Source organism: Neodiprion pinetum, chromosome 6, assembly GCF_021155775.2.
Source record: "Neodiprion pinetum isolate iyNeoPine1 chromosome 6, iyNeoPine1.2, whole genome shotgun sequence".
Lineage (NCBI taxonomy): Eukaryota > Metazoa > Arthropoda > Insecta > Hymenoptera > Diprionidae > Neodiprion > Neodiprion pinetum.
The window spans coordinates 28,431,198-28,450,485 of NC_060237.1; the positions used below are offsets into that span (position 1 = coordinate 28,431,198).

Here is a 19,288-nt window from a genome sequence, read left to right on the forward strand (position 1 = left end):
CAATCGCCGACTTAATATATACCCATCTATACGTACACCTACATACCTATGTAGCACCTGCCTGCTGCAGTTCAAACTGCAGCAATGCTGCTGCCGCAGCGAAATCGCGTTTCACGGATGATCGGAGTTGACGCCATTTAGCAATACCGCGTCTCAGAAACGCTGCGAACATGTATATCTGTAGAGGCAACGTGAAAAAGAGACCGGCTAGTCACTGCGGCAGGTTTGTATAACTTTATACAACGCGAGCGTGTCTTACGCATTTTTTTCACGGATGTTTTCCGGTCACAAATCACTCGCTTCTATGGCGGTAAAGTGAGTCGAGTGCGAATGCGCACGCGCGGTGTACAGTAAAGACCAGTTTTAAGTAAAGACGCGCATGCGCAGTCGCGAATAAGTTCGCATTACGAGATCCTAACCTCAATTTCGTGTTTGGTGAAAAACGCGTGACATACACTTGTCGTATAAAGAATCGTGTGGAACGAGGAGAGAAATATTCGTCTTCGGCTCACCTACGATTCATATTCCAAATTTACGCCCGACCTGTAAAGACCGAGTTTACCTTTTTGTAACACAATATGCTATTGTAAAACTTATAAACGAAACGGATAAACCCATCGACGAGATATGTAGGTTATGAAAAATGAGAGCCGACGAAACGAGGAAAATGATTGAAAATTTGCAGGTTCACTTGTTTTTGGGGTGGCGACTTATCATCCCTTCGCCTGTAAAAGTAATTCTTTTCCTCTGATGCTCGAAGGACGAAAAGGATAGTGGGAAAGGGGATCGATGACGTAATACATCACCGAACCGCGGCTCGGCAACTTCCCGAAAAAATGAGCCTCTGTAAACAGGCCTCTCGTATATTATAGACATGGTATAAGTATAGGCGCACAAAGGGAATCGATCGGCTAAAAATAGCCCTCAAGTTTTATTAGAGGCCTAAAACGAGAGCCGCAGGATCTGTGAAGGAATAAAGACGTGTAGGCTGCAAAGTCGACTGACCATCTTTTCCCTCGCGCCTTCCTCATTCGTTACACTCTCGGCTTTGGCGTCTTGTTTACCGATTAAAAAAAGCGACACCTTGCAATTAGTCCCGCAGGATACAACGCTGCATACCATTGTCTGTCTTATTCGTAAGGCCTCAAGCTACGGATACTTGCTTAAAGGTACACCTCATATTCAACACCCACAATTCGGGTCTACAGACTGCAGGACGAACTAGGAAGGCGAGAAAAAGGAACAGGAAGAAGGAACTAGACGCAAAGTGAAAAGCTAGACGACGTGAGGTAAACTGCAGTTATTACAGAACTTTTTGCAGAGCGTTAAGAACTTCGATAAAAAAAATGAACATTGAAACTCGCTCTACCTACACAAGTTGTAAATCATGGGTTTCAAAATTTTAGATTTTTGTTTCCGAGTATCGTTCGATCGAAATACCTATGTAGTATCGGAAGAAAAATTAAGTGACGATGAATACGAGTTACATTCGACATGAATTGAATTCATTTTTACAGAAAATTATGCTAGAATTGTTTCAAACCAAACGATTAAATTGTATTTATACCCAATATATTTTTACTTTGAACATGAAAATTTTCTCTGATACAGGTTCGTGTTGAAATAGACGCGTTTGTTGTGTACGTGAATTGAAAGAGTATTTATTTTTAGCATGGAAACGAAGACCGCTAATTTGATTCTATATACAAAAAAAAAAAAAATCGTTGCATTATCGAAAAGCTCAAGATTATGCTTTGTAACGCAACGAAAATTCACCTTGACTTCTTTGATTCGCACACCTTCGTAACCTCGTTATTGCCTTTACAAATTATCTCCGCCAAAAATGTGTTCGGAATTTGACAATTCTCAAGGATTCATGAAAAATCCGAGTGTAAGCGAACATCTTATAAAATGGAGAAAAAATTGATTATCGGGGTTGCAGAGGGCACGGGATTTGGGTGAACTGGGCGAAGGCATAGGTAGAAAGCGAGTCGGGGAAACATCGTAAGTGGCTGCGGTATTTGGGCAGTCAGATCGATGGGAGGACCGGCGTCCCGGCGCCTAGCGGACGTCCAACTCGCCCGCAGCCTAGGTTCGCAACTTCTGCCGTAAAGCTTGCAGATAAACAGTTATATCCCTGGATAGAAATATAAAATCGAGATCTTGCACGGAAACGCGCCCCTTTATTTGTATCCACAAGAACAGCAGTTTTCCATTGGCAAACGTTGCTACGGCTAGATCGAATTTCCCAAGTCCTGCGTAAGACGCGCCTGTGATAGCGACTGGATGTAACCCTCGGTGAAAATAATTTCTAGGATTTTCTACGAATTTTTCAAGAAATTGGAACATTTCGTGCAATGTTCTAGAAAAAACTGTTTTCACTTGTCATAAAAAACTTGTAGATTTTCATGAAAATTTATACTTTTTCAGTAATATTTAAAAAATTATTGAAATTAATAAATTAAGAAAACTAACGATTCTTCATGAGAAAAACTATACATGTTTACAATTGTCTATGAAATAATACGAAAATGTTCCGATTTTTGAAAAACATTCGTAGCAGTAGAAATTTTTACCAGGGACGGTTTGATTCTGTCGGTATTCTCAATTTACCCCGAAAAAAATGAAAATTGAGCATCACTGCCGTTGGAAACGTTTCTCCGGAAATAATATCTCAAATTTGTTATATTTCCAAAAACATCTGGCGGAGAAAATCTCACTGATTATGTAATCGGCGGACTTTTGTAAGTCACTTATAAGAATACATTCGATTCTTCGTCTGGGAGAAGAAAAATTCAGGCTATATAAAATCAACCCTGAGTGCAGATATAAAGATTTCCAATAAATATTAATACGTATTTTCTATACGAAATGCTCATGCTTTGTCATTTTTTCATTTTGAGATTTCAACGCGAATAATTCTATTATACTGCTAAAAAAATTGTACATAATATTTGTTTGAAACGCACCCCGTTAGGCGAGTTGTTTCAATTTTTATGTCAAGATTTTTATACCGTCACATCGCGAATATTTCTATCCGTAGTTAGCCGCATTTTTTAAAAATCTTCCATATTCAGATGTAACGATTTTGATGAGTTTCGATGCGCAAGTATTTTAATTCTTCAAAGAATCATTCAACGATATCTCGAATAAGATGAGAAATTACTTTTCGTTCGTGTAGATCAATAATCATAAAACTTTGTACTTCCAGTTATTTGAGATGTTATTTCGTTGGATAGGCTGAAAAACAGGGTAATGAAAAGCAAGTACATAATGAGTGCGTCACGTGTTGTGAACAATGAATAAGTATTCGCCCGAAATAGAATTTCGTGACACGTCGGGTATCTTTGTTTCGATTGACGAATGTCAGGTTGGAGCTAAAGATATGGGCGCGTGTCGTGTCCCGCACATGCGGAGGTCCGAGTATGCGAGGCCGAATACCAGCTCGAGTGAAATGTGTACAAGCAGCGTCCGAAGGCGGGCGGTATGAGGGGGGACGGGAGGTCAGAGAGTTGGGCAAAAGTTCGCCAGCGTAGAACTGCGGCAAGCTCATGTTCCCCTGATCGAGTGCTTTACTTGATGGAGACTTTGGCACTCTCTTCTAATTCCCGCCAAAAATTATGTTATTATTTTCACCGTCGCTTCCTGCCCGTTCCTGCCGCTCCTAATAAGTATTTAATTATAACGGACGGTAATCGAGTGGCGTAACGGCGCAAGTCGACGGCTCAGCTTGCCGCCCCTCGTCATTAGTCGATCGAGGCGGTCCCTGGTCATGACCTTCGCGAGACCATACACTCCTGGTTGTTTGTATTAAATAGCCGCCGAATTCAGCACCGAGTAGCGAACTCGATATTTAAATACACTCAACCTGCGTGCGAGCGTCGAAATTTCAGATTGAGCACCAGCCGCGAGAGAATTCCGGCTCTTGGATCCGGCTGATCCCCGGATCAGCGGCAAGTCGAAATTACTCAACAGGTTATCCGCCTGCAAGTTTTTAACATGACACTCCCATTGGCGGCAGTGATATTGTTTCATTTCGCTTCACGTTCTCGTTCTCTCGCTGTAAAATGCGGATAGTAGCTGAAAGCGGGACGCCGATAACCGCTTTCCCGCCAAAACCAACTAACGAAACGAGACGTAGGTATGTAGTACCTACAGTCGCGTCTTTATGCAGCCGTGCGGTTCGTCATGAGTTCCTGTTAAAAAGGGGACCGTTTTGAGACCGTTGCGCATTGGATCCGAGTTGCTTGCTCACGCGAAGCGCTACTCGTCGACAAGTTTGCAAGTCAATCCGACTCTCTCTCTCTCTCTCTCTCTCTCTTCATGTGCAATGGAAGTGGAGAATACAGCGCCGGTGCAAAATCTCTGCGCGCGCATATCTTCAAAATTAAAGAATGATCAGTCGACGCGCTGCGTTAATACCACCATATTTAATTCCGACGTTTTAAGATACGTTTTAGCGTATAAAGTAGCGGAGAGATATAATCGGCGATTCAATTTCCCCTCATGACGGTTTTTGCTGACGTAAAAACGATCCACAGCCTACGTTAAAACTATCCTTGAAATAAGATTAATCGATGATTAAGTATACTGCTGATTGAATGTTACGCAAGAGTCTCGAAAAAGGTATACTACGACAGACAGTGAACTTTGAAGCACATGCCAGTGTTTCATTTAACATCGTTATAACGATGAATGCGTGCCCTTGCCTTTCTCTCCGCAACGAATTCAAATGATACAAATATTTTCGTTGTTCAATGCCAAGAGCAGCCGCTTGGCGCGTGCGGAGGCTTGTAATCCGGCCATAAGCCGAGGTATCTCAATGTCATTTCATATCGTTGAATGCCCGAATACGACCTTGCGGAAATATACCAAACAAGATCATGCGATATACGTTATACGCCTCCGACACCGTACGGAGTTTGAAAAATAGGTACATAAATTTCATCACCCTTCGACATTTGGTTGTATTTTACCGAATTCGCACAAGCAGGGTTTGGCGATCTCACACGTCTACCTACGTTGCACAACACAGTTGCGCGAGGTTCGCGAAATATTTGCAAGCCTCGAACGGCTCCCCACCACATTCATCCGTGCGGAATCGTGCGGGTGTTGGTGTATCGTCGTACACGGAAACCTGAACGTGTGTCGTAGTCACCGCCCATGTTCGAGTGACGTCACTACAAAGTAACAAAAAATTAACTTCGCAAAACGATGGGAGGGAGAGATCCGCGAGGCGAGTTTCAAGCCGTTCGTCCAATCAACCGTTATGCCAATATCGGGACACCCAATGGGAGACGACCGAGCAGCCGGTATCTCCGAACACAGTTGCAGGATTCCGATCACGTACAGGCGCACCCTCCATGTGTGGTTGAGCAAAATGCGAAACCGCGTGATCGCGCCTCCCAGACGGTAGTCTGCGAATTCGCAAAATACTTCCTCGCTCTGCTGCTCCCTGGATACAAAGTTCGCCAATTTGAAGGCTTGACGGCACTCGTGTGGGCTCTTCGTTCAAGGATAACAGCCCCCACAATTCTCTTCGCTCGCCAACCACCGCAGCGCCGCTGGCTCCACCGCCTTGTCTGCAACTCTAACGCGCTATAGGTCTATTTCGCATTGGATTTTTATCATCGTTGTGCAAATACCACGTCATCGATACTGAAATCGCCCATTGCGAATTTGGCAACCCAATTAAAGCGCGTTTGCAAATCAAACAACAATGACAAGTTTTCTAGATCCGAATGATGGACGAGAATCGGCGCTATACGCGTGCAAAATTTCTTCAGGAAATTGCGAATTGACTTCGCATTCGCAAAATCTTCAATCCCCCACGGCACTTGGTCCGGATCTTCGAGATTCGCAGCACGTCTGGGCGGGGCGTCCGGGTTTCGCAGTATTGCAAACGACGCCGCAGTTGCGCGCGCGAACCACGGCGTGCGCCACGACGCGCACGGCGGGCTTTCGTACCCGGGTATCAGCAGGTCGAGGAGCCATCACTCTCGAAACCGATTGGTCACTGACCGAGCAACGTGGATCACACATGACCTCGTCGGTTCTGAGGAAGTGGCACTAAGTCCAGGGTCGGCATACGCGCAATCTCGGAAATGTGCGCGCGTGCCTTGTAGAAGGCTAGATAAAGGTTGGTAAATAACAAAGGAAGGGCACTTGCTCGGCTGTAAATCATTCCATTTCTTCATTATTAAACTGATCAAGTATGACGAACGTGATAATATATCTTATTGTTAGACTGCTCAAGTACAGACTTCAAGAAACATAGGAGCGAGGATTTCTCGTCGAAAAACATTTCGGACAAACTAGTATCACCGAGTAAAACGAATCGCGACATCGTCACGCATGACTAGAGCTTTCGGAGCTCCTTAACTAGGAGTCTATCTTTTCCAGGAGGAGTTTTCATCCTGGCCAAAGGAGAATAGGAAGGAAGAGTAAGAATCGAGAGAGGTGCACGGTACGTCGATTAATGCACGAAACTGCGTGATAAATTCGCCATCTGTCCTCCACCAATGGTAACGACGGACGGCATGTCCGAATCCTTCATGAACTTGTACATGCATCTATTATTCGTTAATCGTAAGTCAGGAACCCTCCTCACGATCGGTCGTCACTCTGGTGCCGGCTGGTTCAAAGTCGCAGTATGTGAGACAGACTTAACGGCGTTCCAAGAGTGGAACGAGGATAGAAGTCGAGAGGGAGAGAGTCGGCGCAACGAGGCGAGGCGAAAAGAGACAGAGAGCTCAACCGCGACTCGAACGGTTCTTCTTGTCTCTAAGCGAGCGTGTTCCCCCCACCACCTAAACGTACGACTATACGCGATATTTTGCAGACTAGGACTACCCAGGGCCAGCTGAACAAGTTTCGCTGGCGAAAAATACGTCAGCTAGGATTATAATAATGTATGTATATTCATGTGAAACTCGGGGTTTCCCTAAAACTGTGGAAATTTCATGCTTTTTCCTGAAAAATTTTATATATAGAAGCAGGAGATCAGCATAGCGTTGAAGCTACCTGCAGTGCTTTGCCTATTTCACGAATTTTCCCGGGATATCTTCAACATTTTGCTCTTTTCTTCTTCTTTTCATGCCTGATGGTACTACGATGCGCGTGAAAAAGAAAGCTGAATTTTTGATATCGGAATATGTAATCACAATGTCGAATATTTTTCAAAAAACTCGTAACAAAGAAAGAATCGTCAAAAAGAAAATCCTAGACATGATACGTTGATCTAGGATTGCAAATATGTGTTTTGCAATGTATACTACTACAAAATTAATAATAGTCAAATAACACAATACATTCGTATGCCAAGAGAAAAAAAAAAAAACTACGGGCTTCCGTCATAAAATACCTTCTCTCGTGCACGGGGTCTATTTTATCTAAACGGAAAATATGAATGCATGCGTATGTACAAGAGAAAGAGAAAGAGAGAGGGAGAAAGAGGGAGGGAAACAGAGAGAGCGAGAGATTATAATGGTTGGCCTTCGCCTTCTCTGGGCAAGGAAAAAAATAAAGAAACTAAACCAAAGTAACACAAAAAACAAAACATTAGTATAACGGATGGAAATGAAAATGTCGAACCCGTGAAATAATAACAACAAACGGCGTGAAAAAATTGAGTGACAATCAAGTGACAATACATTTTATCATCTATCAGGCGAGCACCACCGTATTAGAGCTGACCCGACTAGAAAAGTCACTGACCTAATTTTTCTCAGCGACTGGCCCGCGCAACTTCACCTTCTCCTTGTCATAGGAGAACAGAACGAGTTTGCTACGTTCCTAAGTCGTACCCGAAGCTGTATGTAAATGGTTCTCAACTGTCAGTGCGCAGCCAGTGTTTGGAAAGTCACGATGATTGATTCGTTGCCGTTAAACTGCGACTAGTACAAATTTCTCGTCGCTAACTCGAGTCACTGAAACTATTACAGACTTTTTAAAGACGGTCGTTACAATACCAGCTGTTATTTCTTCAACTGCTGAAGAGTAAGAAAACATAAAGTTGCTACGAGAATTAGCATAATTCAAAGAATAAATTGTTACTCCAAACGTGACGTTATTGCATCACGTAATCGATACGATAATTCCTGGATCGACTAATACTCCACTCAATTATCTGGGGAACGTGTAACATTCTGCCATCACGTGAAACCATTAGTTACAGTTTCAGTGAACATAAAGGATGACGTTATTGTCGCATAACTTGCGACACGGAGCCAAAGGAATAGTCGTAACGTTATTGGTGTGCGGAATCCGATTGAGCATCGCTTGTGGAAAAGTGATTTGAGCACGTAGTCAGTCACGTCATATTGCGTCAGCGGACCTGCGCAATTAGAAGATCCTGAGGTCTGCTCTTAACCTGCGCAACAGAGAGGCGCGCCCGAAGTTACGGTGACGTTCGTGGAAGCGGTTCTCGCCGGAAATCGAACCACTTTGGACAACTTGGTCCTTTGGAAAGATGGTACTCGGGGTGGAGAGCCAATGGGACTGAAAGGGGCTTGGCAAACCGTAAGGTTATCTCCTATACAAGAGAATATATCGGCGAAGAGGGTTTTCATTTTTACTGACGCGTCCATAACCACCGCATTTCTGGCGAACGCCAATCAGGAGAACACGACGGACTAGCTGGCAGAAGCCGTGGAGTTACCGTCAGTCTGGAAGCAGCTTGCCGCGTTCATTACCGCATTGACCTTCGTCCTTGGCTTTCCTCGGCTTCGCGTGTCGCTCGTACGATTTCGAATTTCCGGGGATTAGAGGGACCAGATCAGGCCTGATGGACTCGTAAAATTACAATTTGTGACGCGCCCCCATTGTCGAGGTTCACTAAGTCAACATGACTTATTGCTGCTGCGGGCTGTCTCCGCCTATTGACTCACTCCGCGGACCAATGGCAGAAACCTTCCCCGTCGAGCTTATTGCGTCACCGTAGTTTCTGGTATTCTTCAACCCTCGGAAACTCAATCTTATAAGATTGCTGTAAAGGGACTTGCGAACCGTATCGTGCTGAAGCAGTCAGATGAAAATATCGAACTAACCAAACAGTCTGGAGATGTAAGTTCCCGAGTTCGTAGAAAGAACAGGACAGTTTATTCATTCCCTGGAAAAAGTAAATGTGGAAGATCAAGTGCCAAGTAGACAGCATGACTGTGCTTCCAAATAAACATATCCTATGAATAACTATTGTGTGTTGTAAATGCCTGGAGAGAGTCATGGTACCGACAACATTTTCGCTGCTGTACTTTGCTAACCACCTTTCAGGCTCTGTAACTGTGCGACTACCGCTTGGTAGTACTCTCGGTTGAAATTGATCTCGTCGCAAAAAAACGAGCAATTACAGTCTCAGGGTTGGAGATTTTCAGCGGTTATCGCCGAACAAAGTCACGGGGTTCGTTAGCCGATCGAAACGGGAAGACGTGGATCGTGCAGATTGACGGACAGCCCCGATCTTCAGGGAGTAGTGGGTGGAGTCTCTTAAATTGTTGTACCGCCTTTAACAAATGCTTGGTAGCAGGGTGACATCACGTCGATGGAGGCTGGTCACGTGTCTCTCCCCCGTTACGGTGCCGCGTTGCCACGTGCCAACGTTGCTATGGCGGGACATGTTCTCCTACGAACGAAAGACTCGACTGTGACCCGGCCAGGGGACACAGCAAGGCCCTTTGCCGGACGTCAACGACCTCAACACTCAATTTAACGATGCCAGTAGATCTGGGTTGCCACGAATCCACGTAGAGCCGCCGGATGGCGAGGCGCCGTTTACGACCTTCCGACTTCCTTCCACGCGGGTCTGTGCGCATTAACGGTGCAGCGGCGATCCGACAACCCTTTCAATTTCACGACAAGATCGGATTCGATCCCTACCAAAAAGGGTCACCTCGATACCATGAACCGACAGCCAAAGTCTCCTCTCCCAGTGACGGATTTTTTAGTGCGCTAATGTCGAGCCGCGATGTGCCGAAATTCACTGAGGCAGATGACCTTCATTACCGTCGACTGAAGTATATCGTTATAAACCCTTTACAGCTGACCGCGTAATCGGGCAGAAAATTAAAGCAAAAAGCCGTAATAATCGAACGATCATGATTAACGGTCGACGTGTTTATGCACTGACAAATCATGCATCGCGAGACATCTGTGGATCGTAATTAGGTTCAAGCGCCAGTTCATGACCGATGGTCGGTAGAATTCCTTGGTAGTTTGTCAACCCGCAAGCGATAACTCGAATGCCCATTCATTGATCCATGGAACTTCACATATTCTTCTTCACTCGTTTGTTTTCTGCTTTCTTCTTTTATTCGAGCTATTATTGTCTCGTATCTCAGCTTGCAAAAAGCCCCATTGGTAGAGTGCATGTAGGTATAACACTCGCTTTGGTTTTCGCGTAGGTTTTGACGAATGGCATTCGGCATCGTCGGTTCCTCCCCGTCTAGGCGAGACCGGAATTGAAGGTTCCTCGGGGTTCCTGGTCGCCTGATACCTTGCGCGACTACCAGACATCTTGCGGTCCGCACGGATTCCCTGGACGACGGAGCGCCAAACCTCGGACGCGGCGTGATGCGCGCCAAAACCGTCGCAGTACGATACCGGATGAAAAATTGGAGAAACCCAAAGAGACCGGTCTAATTGGCCCGCGGGCTTCGGCGCTCGCCTCCATTGGCTGTATTATTGATGCCCCTTGCGCGCTCGACACGAAACTTTGCCTCCCGTACCATCAGGGTTCCATGAGGTGGTTTACACGGTGTTCAGCACCCTTTTTCGACGTTCCCCAAATCGATCGACGCAGGGCAAAAGCGAGATACGCCGTCGCACTGATGATCCCTTGGCACCGGTTCCGACTGAGGGATCACGTGACGTTTGTACTGCGTAATATTCCGCCACGACATCTTGCGGCGAAAGTTTCAACCTCTAGCGGTCCACGTGACTACGAAAAACATTGACCATTTGGCGTCGGAAGGCCGCCCCTGTTATACCTACCCACGCACACGCATGGAGAACTGGCAGTGTCACTTATGCCTTAAACGTTCGCGGTGATCGTAACTTCGTGATCCAACATCGCCTTTTTCAACCGGTAAGGGGAGCGAGACGAACCTGCGGCTATGGGGGAACCCGAGGAAGACACATTCTGCAAGAAGATGCGGAAGGCCACCAGAGACATCCATGCAGTGAGCGACGCGCTCGTTAACGCGAAGCTTGCATTTGGTGAGCGAATCAACTGGTCTTATATGGCTACCTCACGATCGACAGTCTTGTTGACAATTTGACAATAGTCTCATTGATGCTCTCAGCTTATCAACTTTCAACTTCGACCCGCAATACAGGCTGAACCTCAAATTAGATTATCTCGCACTCGGTAGTGTAAAAGAGTGGGCGTGTACCAATTGCGGGAGTAACGAATTCATCGGGTCTCGTTAATACTGTTCATAAGACGTGTTCGATAACGTGAATCAATTTCGAATGGTCATTGAAATCAATCATTCACCGGGGTATTATTCGCGGTGTCAAAAAGTTTTTCATTCGTTTAATGATAAGCGCACGTATTTGCAACAGTTGAAGAAAAGAAAAAAGATCCGAGAAACTTGTTTAGATTATTATAATTAATGACGCAAAAGTCACGATATTACGACTTCGTGCAGTTCTTATGGAGATTAGATTTGCATGACTAATTCTCAGCGTAGAGCTAGAGTCTGTTTATTTTTAACTGTTCGGTATACGTATAGCTAGCACGATAATCTAGTAAATATATCGTTAGGGAGAAAGAAAAACAACGCTCTTCAAAGTGCGTTACAAAAATAATACGTGCTCATGTTCTCCACAGCATTTTCCGACAGTGGCGTATGGGCGGATGGCTTGTTGGTATTCTACGAGGTTTTTCGATATTTGGAAGGAGCAATGATCAGGTTAAAGAACACGAAAGTTGGCTCCCTTAGGCTTCCCGGTCTCCAAAGGACCGAGGCTTTTGAATTGGACCTGGAATACTACCTCGGCAAAGGCTGGATGAAGAATTACACCCCGAGGTACGAGTAGAAGAGGGGGAAAAAAGAATTCAGTCAAGTTGAATGAGGGTGATGAGATCACGAACAACGTTGTTATAACGAGCTTTCAATTTTATGCCGATTTAGGGACAGCGTGGTGAAGTACCTGATGCGCTTAAGACAGCTCGAGGACGCGGATCCGAATCAGCTGATGGCGTACATATACCATTTGTACATGGGTTTGCTGAGCGGAGGTATAATACTGCGAAAGAAGAGGCAGCTCATGAGAAAACTTTCGCCGTTCAAAGACGTGCCAATGGGGGGTGACTGCGTTACGGATTTTGGCGAATATAACGTGTTTCAGCTTAAACGCGACCTGCGTAACACGATGAACGACATCGCGGATACCCTTGACGAAGACACAAAGAATAAATTGATAGAAGAAAGTAAGACTGTATACGCATTGAACAACGAAATAATAAGGAGTGTTAGAGGTGCGGGTCCAGTCGTTATCAAGAAAGTAATCTACTTCGTAAGCATTTTCGTTTTTTTACTATTCATATTCTTCGTTCTCTTCAAGTAGGTATCGAATCTGTTTTTTGCTTTTTTATTTCTCTTTTTTTATCGAACTGTCGTCGTGGGTTGTATTAAACTGGTCGTGAGAAGACATGTATATACATGTACATATACATACACTTACGTATATACACGTGTAAATGTATATATGTATATTATATATGATAATATTAACGACAAGTTATTTAATAATTTATTTATACAATGCATAAAATCTTGACGAGAAAGTTTTCAAAATTTAATACCTTATACCGTGCGTTATAACGTCACGTTATAGTTTCGTAAGTTGCGAGTATATGTGTAAGTAATATTTAGTAGGTCATAATGCGAGAATTCACCGTTAATTAGAAAGTCTGAAGATAGAGCATCACATCTTTTCGTAAATTTTGTGATAGTAGTTTTAAGATTTACAAACTCCAAGGTGTCCAACTGGTGCAGTGACGATTAACAATTACGATTCCAATCATTAACAATGAACAAATTTTAAACGAGGAGCAAAGAGTGGAGAAATATGAAAATCTTCAAATTACGAGTCCGAAAACTAAGAAATTTTAGCTTTTCGATTTGCAGAGACTGGTTTGGAAACCTGGTAAGCCGCTGGATACCACGGAGTTATTTTAATATTACCTCTTATCTAAGTCATTAATCCCTTTTAAAATTCAGAACCGGTTACAGTAGGATACGCGACATTTATCATATAGCTTGAATATAACTTAAAGTGAACTCGTCCCCTTTTAATCATCACATTCACAGCACTGAATATTATATATTTTGACAGAAACAAGGAATCAAATATCATTAAAAATAAAATCAAGAAAACTTAATATATTTGCTCAACTATTTAGAATGTGACGTAAGGTGAAGATTATTGAAAAATACTTGTAAACATATAAACATATGCGTGGTAAGAAGTTGGCGAACTAATTTTCAGACAACAATATTTTATCGATAATATACTTGATAAGTATTCGCTTGTCGCTACGCGTTTGGTTTATGCAGCTTGTTAGTTCATGATAAATCGAACGTTGAGAATTTTTCTTGTGCAGTAATCGGTAAATGTTTCTATGGCATAGATGCATGTGTATTTAAATTATTGCATACCGCCAGCCTCAGAAATTATTTTGCCACATTTTTATCGAATCTCTTAAGGCATACAACGGATTGTCTAAGAGAAACATATTATCTACTTATCTATGTCTTAATTCATACGTGCGAAGCAGCTCTGAACGCGTTGAAATAATATCAATTATTCGTCATCAAATTTTACGCCATCATATCGAGTAAGAATTGAAATAAAAAATGCTTACACGAAGAATTCTCCATTCGCAATATTCTTTTTGTCATTTTTCGTAACTGACTATCCATCCAAAGATAAAGTTCTATTTATTATATAGGTGAATACCGTTCGTAATCAAAAATGCGAGGTTTAATGAATAATGAAGAATAAAAAATATCGTAGATCACACTTAGTCGTAGTAGGGTAATCAAATTTTTAATTAAAATTTATTCGACGTATAACAAATCTCAATATGTCATTTATTGTAATGCTCTGTGAATTTTCTTGTAAATAAATTCCAACACACTGACAATAATAATACATATTTCTTATTTTTCTGCATTGTACCCTGATCGGACTGAAGTCTTGAACAAAATTTATTTCGCGGTTACGAAGTATCATATATGTATAATTATTCGCGATTGCGCGCGTCGCGAAAAAAGTCACTCTGTATTATTCTTAATATTCTGGAGCATCAAGTCCACGAGTGGATACAATTCCAAAGAATTTCCGGAATTCGTGTGAAAGTCGCACGAAAGTATTGAAACATGCAAAGCAAAAGTACGGGGCTTGATAAGGAAAATCGCAATATGCCTAATGCGAGTTACTTGCGAAAAGAAATGCATCTGTGCATACTCCATAAATTCTCGCCTTGTTCAAAACGTAGGACGAATGTTGTTCTTGATACGAAAATAATGCGCAAAGAGATTAGTTCGTGCACGGTGAATTGCTTAAACAATTTTAACATCGGCAATAGGCTACAGATTCGCTATTTTCGTTCAGGTAAACTTCAATTTTGCCTACACAGCCGAAAAGAATACATGCGGTATACACGTATACATGTTCAACGAACATTCTACGAACGATAAAAACCATTCGGCAAAATGTAGAAAATTTTGTAACAGTCTGAGACTTACCGGCCGCTTAACGCCTGCAGGATGACAACACATTTCGTTCCACTGCAACTGCAGCTTCATCGTGTTGTCTCTAAGGTGTTGATATACGTCCATCCTCACAGCTTTTTTCACTTCACAGTTCACACTTTTTTACTTCGCACACTGATTGATTTAACGCATGTGATATTAAGGCGAGGATTTAAATAGACTTTGTACATTTTTTTGCGTATATTGAATATTCACAAAGACACAACATTGAGACGATCACTCGCGCTACAAGTGCGTTGCTTCTGCACCGATTATATTTCGAAATTCGAACACACAAATAATTTCACGGCTTTGAAATTAACTTGACACGTCAGCTTACGTTCAAAACCTTCATCACTGTCACAGAAGTTGAGTTTGTTCATCACAACTGAATATGTAAAACCTACCGTTCCTGACCACAGTTCGAAATTACAGTCAGATCGTAGATTTAAATTACAGTAAACAAACCGCGTCGTTGAGGTCATCGAAACGAACAACTTGGGGCTGAAATCAAGCAGATAAGCCGATTATGAGGTCGATAAACATCCAGCGTTACCCGGGCCGGTGTTTGTCTCTCCTTCATTCCCCAGGTATTCCATACCGTAAGTATTATGTTCAACGCAGAGCAGTTGGTTCGTAGAATTCGACAATACGGTGCAATAAATCATGTTCAGTGTGCAACGAGTCGACGCGATTTGGAATATATCAAAGCTGTGCGGTTGTTTTCAAGAGTCACGAGGTTCAAAGGAACAATTCGAAAACGGTTACCCTGGACAAATTTTCGTGACCAGTACTCGGCAGGTAAGTGGGCTTGGGGCCATAAAAAACCGTGTTAGCGATTCGGCTGCTTATTTACAATCTTCGATCAAAGCTTGCGAAACCCATTTTAGCTCGAAATCCGACGCATACACCGATACAGGTATAGCGGTCTTTATTATCGACAGGGTAGAGTCGCGGCTGGTTTGAGGCGTTAGAAGAGAGAAAAAGGTACTGATATAAGTAGAAAAAGGTAACCGAACGAAACCTCGTTGACAACGACGGATAGGAAGCGAGTGAGGTGATTTTTGATAACGAAGCGGCAGACAGCGCTACCGGAGAACTGCCGGCACAGAGATATAAGAATAAACAAGGCGTTGACGGCTCTGAAAGTCTCCCCCGACTAGAAAGACGCGAGAATAAAAGCTGTTTACCATTCGTTCTCTCTTGAGTGGCGCATGCGCAGTTGTGCTCTTTCAAAGATGAAGCACGAGAACTTGGTATCAAACTACCAGCCTTTTGTAGAAAGCACGAAAATTTTAATACTCTCAAATATTTGCCAAACATAACCCTCCGAAACGTTTCATGTGTAAACAAATTATACAATCTAACCTGCTGCTGTCGCTCACCGACCTCACCGCTCGGATGTTTCTGATAGTAGTGCGCATGCGTCAGTAGAGAGAAAAGGGCAGCCAACTTTCACCTTCCCTCTCTTTCTAGTAGAGAGACGCTTCCACTCGCACTCGCACCAGAGTCCATAGTTCACCGTCTCTGTTCTAATACCTCTATGACTGCCAGCGGGCTGGGAGCGTCGTGCGATTCACAACAATAACTGGGGTTCATAGTTGGTAGGGTGTGGCGTGTTTGTTGATTTGACCCAGGCTTTAGCAAATTCAGATTTAAATTTACACGAACTCTCGGCGAATTATGAGTAACCGTAACGTGATTACTCTTGCCGTCCTGGCGCTGATCGCGGTTGAAGGTAATTATCAAGCTTGCGTTAATTAAAACTTGTCAAACAGGTGCGAGTGCTGATTGCACGGTGACTCAAGTGAGGTATCCGTGGATAATTTTTACCGTTTAATTCGCCTCTTTTCCCTTATTTCTGTCCAAATAAACGAATTAATTGTTCTACAGGAAACGCGTTGTACTGCTACAGGTGCAACAGCAACAGCCCAGGATGCGGAACACCTTTGAACTGGCTTTGGTACTGGGGGGAAACCTGCCCCGAGTACGACGACAAGTGTGTGAAGATCATCGAGAGGAAAGGAGGTCTGCTTTTTTGTTTTATCGTAAAAACCAATTAGATAAAATATCGAGCTAGACGTAGAATCTAACAATCGTTCGATTTTCAGCCGACACGATTCTGACCAGGGAATGTCTGAGTTCGGTACGCGGATTCAGGACCGACATACCCGCCGACAAGTACGAGGGCTGTAGGCCAGCTGCGAAGGATGTCAGACTCGGACATTACGTTAATAACTCCATTACTCAGCTGGATATACACAGGGATTATTACGACGAGGTGACGTGGTGTTTCTGCTACTTTGATCACAGATGCAACGGAGCTGCCGGTCTCACAATCTCTGTCAGTTTACTGGCCCTGATTTATTTCGCGAGAGGCTTGATATAAGTTTAGATGCAGCTCTTGTAAGAAATTTTTTTTATTACGACTATGATACGATCACGCTAAACAAGTCGGAAATTGACCTTCTATAGAGTCTTGGTTAGACTACTAAACTAAATAAATAGACTACTAGACTAAAATAAAAATCAATCACAAATAAAATTAAAATGTCGCGGGGAAAAAAAACAACGCATACATCCAGATTCTTTGTTTACGTGGGGAGACCGTTACCAACCGTAAGAGTAAAATTCTGTCTGTTTAAACCTACGCATATCTCGACCCGTGTGAATAAATTCTCTACTATGACATTGTTGAAAATCACAATTAATTAATTGGTTAATTATGTTAATCATTTTTTGTGTTTTTCTTGCCTTCCTCTTTTTGTTCAATATTTTTTTTTTTCCTTTTTTCTTTCTTTCTCATTGATCACACACACACACGCGTTGCCCAATCGTAATTATCGTTAAAACTCCATCCAGTTTTCAGTTTATCATTTAAAATATAATATAATTCACCGTCGCTTCCGTCGTGCGGATACAAACCAACTATCCCATAATGTCCAGCATTCGAACTAACCTTCGTTAATGATACCTTTCCATTTTTTTTTTTTTTTTTTTTTTTTTTTTTTTTTTTTTCCGTTTTAAATATAGAGTCTTGGTTAGACTACCTTGCAGTAATTAATATAATCAATTTCGACTGTCAACAATTGCCGTCCGTAGTATTTTATACTCAAGCTACTAAGTAAGATTATACTTTGTTTTATAATAATAGTGACTAAGTAAAAGAAACCTGAATTAGTTTAAAGTGCCTTTTGTCACATGACAACTAACATTCGAAGGGATCTACTGTACTCTCCGTCCATAAAATATTCCCAGTTTAACACATTTTGTATTAAATCTTTATAGCTTACGTTATTTTGTATATACTCCATAAGAATCTGAGTAGTACATAAGCATAATTGTAGTATATTTATTGTATCTATGTAAATGAAAGGATTTTATCACTGTAGCAGTGAAAGTGTCTACATCGACGACAAACATTCAATATGCATAGATCTGAATGCGTTCTAGAAACGCCCTGGTATCATAGTCATCGATTTTTATAAAATTACATATTTTTTCACTCCAAATTGTGTTCTCAACTACTGTAAGATATAATAAACGATAGTAGAGGTGATTAAATCACAAACACATCTGTTCTTCAGCGTCATTTTCCCGTTTCTCATTTTTATCATCAAACTCTCATCAAGTTATTACGATTGGTATAAAAATTGCACGGTCGGTATGTTATCGATGTATTCGACGAGGATCCACAGCCCCGAAATTCAGATCCATAAACCTCTAGGCTCTTGAAGAATGAAAGCCAATGGCAATGTACCCGGCGCACGTTCCATACTACCTACTGAATTATTACTTATACCGTCCAATAAATAGTAATGTTCGTCTGACTTTATACCGGGTAAGCCTGAAAGATCGTTCGCGTGCATGTTTTTCAGCTTTCCGATGTAAGTCACAAGGGCGAGATATTGCGAAGTAAAAATTTGTTTTCAAACAAGCTATCAAGAAAGTATTAGACTTGCAGAATTCTTTTTCACAGATCGGGGTGACTGTGCAGCTTGAAAAAGTACTTGCGGTGCAGTTTCTGGGTGGACGATGCACTGAAAAAATGCAAATTTCACGTTCGTTAGAGGAAAGAGCGTCGTTCTCATTGCCGCGTGACATCATTAAAACAGAACTAACTGGATAATCCGCCTTTTCATTAAGAATCTTGCAAAGCCCTACATCGCACGTATATTCAGAGTGCATATTGTGTAAGTTTACCAAACTTTCGCGCGAAGTGAAAGAAGAATTTTTTAAATGAATAGAAAAATATTTTCATTTCAATCCAAAGGAAAACACTGTTCAGGTATAACGTATAAATTGCATAAATTATACCGAATGGATAACCGCGATCACGTTCGCTCTAAAATCTGTTATTTTACTCTAGCATCGGAGGATCAATTCTGTATACAGACAAACGTAGTATAACTGTTTATATAATATATAGTCTATGCGGTTTTGGCGATCATCCAAAAAGTAAAATCGTGTCTCCCAGTGTCCCAGTTCTCGGACCTTATACTTTGCGCTCGATATGTATGCCGTTAATA

At 42.4% G+C, this 19,288-nt stretch overlaps 3 protein-coding genes across 4 annotated transcripts in view; 2 read left to right on the forward strand and 1 right to left on the reverse strand.

Annotated features, from left to right (window-relative positions):
• The window catches only part of LOC124222077 (nucleoside diphosphate kinase homolog 5), a 193,799-nt gene that overhangs the window by 110,329 nt on the left and 64,182 nt on the right, over positions 1 to 19,288 (reverse strand). The gene's annotated exons all lie outside the window — the stretch shown is intronic.
• Ho (heme oxygenase) lies at positions 10,669 to 14,157 on the forward strand. The gene is made up of 3 exons (XM_046632676.2): positions 10,669 to 11,211; positions 11,828 to 12,026; positions 12,132 to 14,157. Exons 1-3 carry the CDS (start codon positions 11,109 to 11,111, stop codon positions 12,565 to 12,567), a joined length of 738 nt encoding a protein of 245 aa, XP_046488632.1. The 5' UTR covers positions 10,669 to 11,108; the 3' UTR covers positions 12,568 to 14,157.
• crim (QVR superfamily protein crim) lies at positions 15,336 to 18,786 on the forward strand. Of its 2 annotated transcripts, none has more exons than XM_046632679.2 (3): positions 15,336 to 15,560; positions 16,653 to 16,787; positions 16,871 to 18,786. In XM_046632679.2, the coding sequence occupies exons 1-3, from the start codon at positions 15,371 to 15,373 to the stop codon at positions 17,146 to 17,148; spliced, it is 603 nt and encodes a 200-aa protein (XP_046488635.1). In that variant the 5' UTR covers positions 15,336 to 15,370; the 3' UTR covers positions 17,149 to 18,786. The 2 variants fall into 2 exon arrangements, with proteins under 2 accessions (XP_046488635.1, XP_046488636.1); XM_046632680.2 differs by lacking the exon at positions 15,336 to 15,560 and adding an exon at positions 16,280 to 16,497.

Excerpts from the sequence above, each read along its gene's own strand:
- Ho (XM_046632676.2), top strand. The coding sequence starts at position 11,109 with ATGGGGGAACCCGAGGAAGACACATTCTGCAAGAAGATGCGGAAGGCC. Across the intron at positions 11,212-11,827 it reads TAACGCGAAGCTTGCATTTG|CATTTTCCGACAGTGGCGTA; the intron begins GTGAGCGAATCA and ends TGTTCTCCACAG. Across the intron at positions 12,027-12,131 it reads ATGAAGAATTACACCCCGAG|GGACAGCGTGGTGAAGTACC; the intron begins GTACGAGTAGAA and ends ATGCCGATTTAG.
- crim (XM_046632679.2), top strand. The coding sequence starts at position 15,371 with ATGTTCAACGCAGAGCAGTTGGTTCGTAGAATTCGACAATACGGTGCA. Across the intron at positions 15,561-16,652 it reads TCGTGACCAGTACTCGGCAG|GAAACGCGTTGTACTGCTAC; the intron begins GTAAGTGGGCTT and ends ATTGTTCTACAG. Across the intron at positions 16,788-16,870 it reads GATCATCGAGAGGAAAGGAG|CCGACACGATTCTGACCAGG; the intron begins GTCTGCTTTTTT and ends TTCGATTTTCAG.